General features: G+C 27.7%; 1 protein-coding gene and 1 non-coding gene across 3 annotated transcripts; one reads left to right on the forward strand and one right to left on the reverse strand.

Annotated features, from left to right (window-relative positions):
• Positions 1-593: 593 nt before the first annotated feature.
• TRNAS-CGA (transfer RNA serine (anticodon CGA)) lies at positions 594-675 on the reverse strand. The gene has a single exon. It is a non-coding gene; the product is annotated as a tRNA-Ser (tRNA).
• A 2955-nt stretch (positions 676-3630) lies between these two features.
• Positions 3631-8264, forward strand: LOC101496176 (BTB/POZ domain-containing protein At3g22104). 2 transcript variants are annotated; one of them, XM_004513485.4, is made up of 3 exons: positions 3631-4139; positions 5581-6690; positions 7635-8264. In XM_004513485.4, exons 1-3 carry the CDS (start codon positions 4077-4079, stop codon positions 8094-8096), a joined length of 1635 nt encoding a protein of 544 aa, XP_004513542.1. In that variant the 5' UTR covers positions 3631-4076; the 3' UTR covers positions 8097-8264. The 2 variants fall into 2 exon arrangements, with proteins under 2 accessions (XP_004513542.1, XP_004513543.1); XM_004513486.4 differs by lacking the exon at positions 3631-4139 and adding an exon at positions 5007-5420.
• Positions 8265-8964: the final 700 nt, after the last annotated feature.

The following is an 8964-nucleotide window of genomic DNA, read 5'->3' on the forward strand; positions in this document are numbered from 1 at the left end:
CCATTTGTTTATTTTCCAACAATTAATTATTAAATAAAGTTGTTTGTTTATTTTTCAACAATTAATTATTAAATAAAGTTATTTTTTTGGACAAATTATTAAATAAAACCCGAGTAATAAAAGATCTCAAATTTGATGAATCTTAGTGCATTTTTTTTACTTATTATCATAATTTAATTATGGAGAAAAGGTCTTATCCTAAAAAATTAATAATTAAAATGATTTTTTTTTTCTTCTGAATAAATTTAAAGTGAGTGAACGACTCTTTAGTCTAAGGTAAGACTAACCTTAGAGTTTATCAAACAATTACAAAATCACCTTAGAGTTTATCAAACAATTACAATATAATTTGCATTTGCCTCTCTCGTAATCATTAAAACTAATTTTATTTTTATTGAAGAAATTCAAAATGTTTTCACTTGTAAAATAATTATTTTGTTGAATATATGAATATTTAGTAAGGATAGAATATGGTGTATACAATAATAAGAATTGAATTCATATATATTAATAGTGTAAAAAAAAATATAACATATCTTTTATTTATCACCACTTAACTAAAAATTCAGTGAAATATTGAACAAAAAAAGCATCGTCGACAGCAGGATTCGAACCTGCGCAGGCATAGCCCAACAGATTTCGAGTCTGTCTCCTTAACCACTCGGACATATCGACCGATTTGCTTTATTATTTATTAACCACTCATATATACGGATCCGTATACGAAGGAATGGGGCAAAATATGGGGTTGGTCTACTTTGTAAATTTCTTGAATTTTACTTTTTCTTTTTAAACTATCTCCACTTAAAAATTATAAATTTACCCTTTAGAGTATGAAAATCTATTTAAAAGATTGATATTTTTTAATAATAATAATCAAGATATTTTCAATCGAAAATTAAGATTAATATTTCGAAATATAAAAAAATTTATTTAATTGTTGTCTGTATTTATATTTATATGATTTTTTACACATCTCAAAATTCTTTTGAACAAAACTATAAATAATAATAGTATGTATTTAGAGGCACGTCAAAATCATTTTGATTGCAATTCCAAACACACATATAAAAGATTAATTTTTTAATATATACACTTTCATACAAATCGATTATAGATCAAATCCATAACATAATGCTTAAGAAGTCCATTGTACTACACTGTTGGTATTTGGTCAATTCATTGAGAGTTGACATCCTCCCATAGTGTGATAAAAGAAAAAGAGGGCGGGGTCATGAGGGCAACTAAAATATTGGACTATAGTGTTTGGTGCACAAAAATAAAACACTTTAGAAATAATAAAAGGGCCAAGCCAGATATAAAGCTTTATTTCTAAGTTTGCGTTTGTTTTTTCTTGTGAGGTGCAGAAAAATATTGTGTTGTTCATATACTATTTGTTATTTATAGGGCTTGTAACGATTTTGTAGGAATGTGTCACTATATCATAAGACGGTTTATTAGTTATTTAAATTCAATTTTTATACGAAAAAGATACTTCAATAAATAGACAAATAAGTTGAAATAGAACACAAAATAGAAAGAAAACATTATTTAATTCACATATAATTAAAAGTGTTTAAAGCGAAATTAACTAAATTGTGAACTGAAATATTTACACTTCTTTTTACACAATTTTCCTTGGAAATGACCATCTAGAATAAAGAAAAAATTGCAATGAAAAATGTATAAATTATAAAATCTATCACAACTTCACATATTTTTTCGATTTCTTTGACTTGCTCACTTTCTATGAATTTCAACTAACATTGAAATGAATATTCTTAGAAATAATGTTGATAGTGGCTTCAGCATTCAAATGAGCTTTATATAGCTCTTGAGATAATAATTTTGTTATCTCTTGAGCGGCTAGGTTTATGAAAAATCCCAATTAGATGTGCATACAATAGTGACACTTCTACATTGACATGTGCAAAATTTGAGGCTTTTAAAATGATTCGTTGAAAAATAATTTTAGCGGTTAAATAACATCGCACATTAAATCTTCTTTAATACATTCACATTATTCTTTCTAATGATGTTTAACACACTCTTCATATCAAGCATTACATCATAGCAAATCAATTTATGTTAACCGACAATAAATCATTAAATTGCTAGTTTTACACCACACCCAATGATTTAATGGCCTTGTTCACTAGACGACATGATGATATGATCTTGGGTTATGACTAGCATATTATCATCAAAACACTAGAATAATCATCAGAGGAATTGCTCTTTAATATATTTTGTTATCATCAAAATAGTTATAAGTCATTAATTTTAAACTAACTTAATTCTAATACATTTCAACAATATTAATTTATTTCAATCAAATTATAGTGGACCCTAAGAAAATGAAGAAAGGGTCATTCCTTAGATATCATTTTTTATAAACACTTAAATTAGTTAATTAAACACACACGGTTGTGAATACTCTTAATCTCTCTTATTTCTAATATTAAAAAATAATTAATGCTAGCTAAGAATAATAGGTGATGTTTCAAAAAAAAATATAGGTGATTAAAATTAATTTCCTTAATGTATAAAAAAAGTAATGGCATCTTCAATTTATTCGTCATGAAAGATTGTTTTAAAAGAATAAATGAGGTTATTAACAATGAAATATAAATTGTTATTTTTTTTTAAAAGATATCAAATAGAAATTATATTTTAGAACATCAAATTTAATTTAATTTTTTATATTCAAAATAGTAGTAATATTGTGGAAAATAGTGAATATAAACTACGTTATGTACTCTTATAACCACTAAAATTTTGTATTAATAAAATAGTGAGTTAAATACATGTTTATTCTATATCAAAAACTTTAAAATTTTATTTTACATTTTTTTTACTCTGTCATTTTACATTTATATTCTCGTCTTTTTATTTATACAGTTTTTTTGTCAATAATTTAAATCTTTATAAATTAAATCTTTATTGTAATGCTCAAACTTTGCACATACATTATATATGTTACGAGAGAAGTTTAAGTAAAGAATGAGATCAAAATTTAATTTTTAGATTTTCATTATTTTAGTTATTTTTTAAGCTTTTTGACACTATTCATATTTAATTATTTTTTATTAAAAAAATTAGATTATTGTGTTCTATACATGTGGTTAATTTAACATTATGAAGGCTATACATTAATTAATTTAATAATTTAATAGTATAGACTAAAATTCTTATTAATAAAAACTATTGTGAGAATTAAAAACTAAAGAAATTTTTATACCAACCAAAAACAATATTATAAAAATTTAAACTACTAAACATATATTAACTCTAGGCAAATGCTATGATTAGACTATTTTTATAGATGGTTTATCGTATAATGTACTTAAAAATCATTTAAAACTCTAGCAACAATCATCGACATTATTCGAGCATATATGTCAATTGGTCGAACTGACATCAATCAAGTCTTTATTTCAACTTTAATGATGATTATAATCGTAAACTTAGAAACTCGCAAAAGAGTATTATCAACCGTTTATAGAATTTCAAGTGACTTTTGAACGAATGAAATGTTAACCATATGCCACAACCTATGAACTTGGTCCCCTCAAAATTTGCCATCAACCCAAAAATAAAACTATGTTATTATGCTACTGCTACAATATTCTATACTATAAACCAACAAGTTTCAATTTAATTTTTCTTGTAGCTTTGTGTTGTGTGTTCTATCTGACTCATTTTCCGTCCACACACATATTATATGTGACTCTTGTGTCTTTATATGCCTTGTTGCTTCTCATTCACTTCGACCTTTGTCTTTGTTGTATTCATTCAAAGAGTACTATCGCATTACTTCTCCACCAATTGACTACAAAACCCTTTTCCTCTGTTCTTGTCTCTCTGTCTTCTTTTGCTTTGTCTTCTTCTTACTCTCAAAATATACTATCATGTCTCATCAACATCAACTTTTCCTTTTCCTCTTCCATTCCTATTTTGGCCTTCTCATCTCTCTCCCTTTTCTTGGAATATTATGTTCTTTCTAAGTTCAAGAAACTCAATTGGAGATACCCTTTTATTTGTTTTGTTATTTTGTTTCAATTTTCTTTAAAGGTATGGAAGGTTGCTGCAATCTTGAAGTGGATGTAAATGGAGAAGAGACATTCATGGTGGATAAGGTAATCCAATCCAATCCTCCTTTTGTGTGTGTAAATCTTGTAATTTTTTTTTTTTTGAAAACTTTGGTTTAAAATTATTCACTATTTTAATTAAATGTCATACTTTGCTCTGCCTTTATTCTAAATTCTAGCTTTTTTGGTCTGTAAAATTATCAATCCTTTACCCAATTCTAAATTTTGTTTTGGTCTCTTCTTATTTAATAAGAGAGGTTCAGAGTTTGAATTTAGTAAAATAACAACATTAAAATTTTGGAGAGAAATTTTTACTCTTATTTTAATTCTATCCGATTCAAGGAATTAATTTTAATAATTAAACTTTAATTTTTTTTAATTATATTTGTTTAAATATTTATAAAGTTCACTTGTTATATATTTAAAAAAAATGATTTTGATATTAAATAATTTACAAATTATTTTTTAGAGATTTTTTTTAAAAAAATTAATCTTATATTTATTTGTCCTAGTACAAATCTCTAAAAAAATTAGTTATAAAAAATGGTTTTTTAATTAGTAATAAAAGGATGAAATTTTTAAAATGGATTAATTTTTATGAAAAAATTAAATTTTTTTAAGAAAAAGCTTAACTATCTATAGGGCTAACAAGATTTGTTTTTATTTTATTTTATTTTACTCAAACAAGGTTTGTCTTTTGGTTATTATTATGATTGATGTTTTAAGTTTGTGGTAAATATTGTTACACTTAAATTAGGAAATGATTATGGTTCAATGATTTTACCTAGTACTATAGTTTTTTATTTTATCTTTATCTCTTTATCTTCTAGCTACTACCCTTGGTAACTTTATAATTGTAGCTTTCCGTCCATAATTAATTTGCACCTACATAGCAGCAATGTGGGGCAACGAAAGTTCCATTTGTCCATCATGGCAATCATTTCCATCACTACTTTCACTACCCATAACCATAAGACACTTTTCTTTTGTCATTTTTTGTTTTAATTTTATTAAAAATGTTTTATGTCACATTAAATGTTTCTGCTATGGTCTTCTTATGTTTTAATGCCTCACCTTCGTATTTTGTTTGTTTTTATTCACATTTTTTGACAGGATATGAGGGTTGCTTTCATGCCATTTAATTCCTTTCTATACCCTTCCATGCTTGATTATTATTATAATAATTATTTTATCATATAAAGAACCTTGATGCTCACTCTCATTCTCAATTTATTGTCTATAACGACCCTAATAATTTTTTTTTTGGGTTATGAGCTTTAATTATTGTGGAACTTTTCTTTCATTCTCTCCATTGTCTCTATGTTTTTGGTAGGTTATTTTGATGTTTAATTTAACCAATTGCCATTCATAATTTTTTGTACAATAAAAAATTGCCCTTTACTTGTTTGATGAAATTTCTTTCTTATCTAGTTATTTACATGATTTTATTTAGATTAATCTAACTTTTTCTAATTGTGTATTTTTGCAGACTATTGTTACTCAATATTCAAGCAAATTGGCTAAAATATTTGGAAAATCTAGTGGTGCAAATGGAAAGCTTAAAGTTATATTTCATGATTTTCCAGGAGGTGCAGAAGGTTTTGAGCTTATGTTAAGATTTTGTTATAACAATGGAAAATCTAATATAACTCCTTCAAATCTTTTACTTGCACACTGTGCTGCTGAATATATGGAAATGAATGAATCTGTCACTAATGTTTCTAATTTATTGGATCAAACTGAAAAATCACTTCAAGGGATTAACTTTTGGACATGGTCAGAAATTTTGATTGGTTTAAAACAATGTCAGAATTTACTAGTTGATGATTCTTGTGTTATGCTAGAGAAATGTTTGGATACTATTGTCGGAAGGCTTGTTTTGGCTAGCGAAGCTAGCCCGTGTCCGTCAACTTGTTCTAATGACAGTTCATCAGGGATTCGATTTTCGTGCGACTCGAAGAGTACTGAGAGTATTAAGACTAATTTTGCTCGCTCGACGTGGTGGTTTGAAGATCTGTTATTTCTGACTCCTTTGGTGGTTGCCATGTTGGTTAAGTCGATGCTTTCGAGTAAAATGGATCATCATGTTATCAGTAGGTTTCTTCTTTATTATCAGAAGGCGAAATTCTCGACTGCTATGACGGACGAGAAGTGCAAGATCATAGAAATGGTGATAGATATGCATTATATTATGGACCGTAGTTCTGTTTCTTTGAAGACATTGTTTGGGATTCTTAGGGTTACTTTGTGTTTGAACATAAGTAAATGTGGTAGGAATAAGTTGGAGAATATGATTGGTTTTCAATTGGATCAAGTTACCTTAGATAATTTGCTTGTTCCATCTCCTTATGGAATAAACTACTTGTATGATGTGAATCTTGTTCTCAGATTTTTGAAAGCATTTCTGCGGCAAGGGACTGGTGCGGTCGCTCCGATTCGAATGAAGAAAGTTGCTAGTTTGATAGATTTGTATATAGCAGAAATAGCACCTGATCCTTGTTTAAAAACTTCAAAGTTTTTGGCACTTGCTACATCTATTCCTGATTTTGCTAGAGATTCTTGTGATGAGCTCTACCATGCAATGGACATGTATCTTGAGGTATAATGATTCTTTCCATTTTAAATTTTGCAGTTCATAACTTTGGTCATGTGGTTAACTACTTGATTAGAAAGTGATTTGAATGTTTGAGTCTACTTGAAATATGGCCTCATACTACTTATAAAGTCAATAGTATATATTTTTCACCTTACAAGGTGAGTAGTTTTGTAAGATTTAGGTCTTTAAGTCTAAATTGCAACACGATATCAAAGTTTTTCCTAATTCTGTTATCCAAAGTATGTGTTTGGATCCTGTTATTTCACCCACAGTTAGTCCAAGATATGGCCATAAGACAAAATTGTAAGAAACCTTTATGTGCTACTCATTGGCACAATTCTTTTATGAGCATAGTGTCTATCTATAAAGTATCAATATAGATATAGACACTAGTCAAGACGCCGACACTGATAAATAGACACTAGTAATAATTTAAAAAATATAAGTGATCGAATGTAACTACGTATATTTATGTCATGTCGATGTCGGAAAATAACATGTGTTGGACTCTTGACACCTTCAATCTAAAAGTGTCAGTGCTACATAGATGTCTATTATGTATATATAAACCATAAAAATACTAAGGATACAATAAAATTACAATAAAAGGGATGGAAATTTATGCTGAAATTATCTTCAAAACATTTGATTGGTTGTGTTGAACAGATATGTATTCATACAAGAACTATTTGTACAAGCTAGTTTCAAAATCGATCATAAACCTATCCAACTATAATCAAGTGGTTAGGTTTGAGTATCTGAATTCAAACTCTAATAGAACAATTTTTTATTATTTACTTCTCGATCGAACACGAGATTACTAGAGGCCTTAACCCTTAGAAATCGGAGAAACCGGAGGGTTTGGACAAAAAAAAACTATCCAAAAGTTGAATTTTCCATCCAAATGCAATGATTGTGTATTGAACTAACAACATTCTATATTATAGGTACATACTCAATTGTCACAAGAAGAAAAGTTGAAGATATGCTGTGGTTTAAATTATGAGAAGCTATCACCTCAAGCATGCCTACACCTTTCTAAGAACAAAAAGTTTCCATCAAAATCAGCAGTTCAGGCTCTCATATCTGAACAATCTAAGCTAAAAAATTTACTCCATGCTACTACTACTCCTATTTCAACTCCATACAATGAATCTCTGTGTGGTTCTAGTAGTGCTTCTCAAAAGGGTAAAAAAGACAAAACAAGTGAACAACTCGTGTTGTATGCTGGTAATTTTGATATTCAACCTGATAATGAGAAACTTAGAGCACATTTGCAAGGAATGCAATGGAGGGTTATGGAGTTAGAGAAAATCTGTAGGAAAATGCAAACTCAGATGGCTAAGATGACAAAATCAAAAGCTTCAGGACATAGTTATGCAAAATCTTTGCCAAAGCTCTGTTCATGACTCTTGTATTTTTATTTTTTATTTTTATTTTTATTTTGTAATTTTTTTATATATGTACAGCAAAGTTAGTTTTGTGTGTGTTGTAGTTTATGTTTAGGTGAGGTTGATTGTCTAAGAACATTGCTATTTGATTGTATAGTTACTAAATAATGGAAGAGTTTGCAAATCCATGAACTTGTTATGTCACATAAAATATTTTTATTTTTATTTTTAGAATGAACATATATTTCTAGAAAATATTAAACAATTATTCAGTTTGTGTGTTGTATATAAAATGTTGGAATGTTATTAAAACATTATCATTTTATTTAAATGGAATAAATTTGTTTTCCCATTTCATTATCCAAAATCCATGATCTTTGAAGTTATGACTACTCTTCACTCAATTTTGATGCATTGTACATGTAAATAAAAGTTGACCCACCAATTTTGGAAGTAAAAATATGGCCTACTAGAAGATCACGGTTTAACATAAAGTTTGAAGTCAACTAATAATATTGTGGTTTGTTCGCTAACCAGTGGAAGAAGACAAGGTAGCAGTTGACTAGTCTTTTGATACAAAGTATTGTAAATAAAGGCAATGAACAGATGGGGCCACGTAGCTACTGTTATCACCAACCACCACTATGCGTGCGTGTGAGATTACTTCAAAATAATTTATATGAGCTGTGATTAGTTGAGGAATGTCAATTCAAAATACACTATGAATCCTGTTTCTTACATCTTACTTATTATAAACATGAGAGTGATGTTAACATGTCCTTAAAATACATGTGAAAAATATTAAAAGCAAAAAAAAAAAAAAAAATTAATGAAAAAAAAATTAATGTTTAAATTTTTAAACAGTGAAAAATACAAATTTCAAGAT

This window comes from Cicer arietinum, chromosome 6 (genome assembly GCF_000331145.2).
Source record: "Cicer arietinum cultivar CDC Frontier isolate Library 1 chromosome 6, Cicar.CDCFrontier_v2.0, whole genome shotgun sequence".
NCBI classification, from domain to species: Eukaryota; Viridiplantae; Streptophyta; class Magnoliopsida; order Fabales; family Fabaceae; genus Cicer; species Cicer arietinum.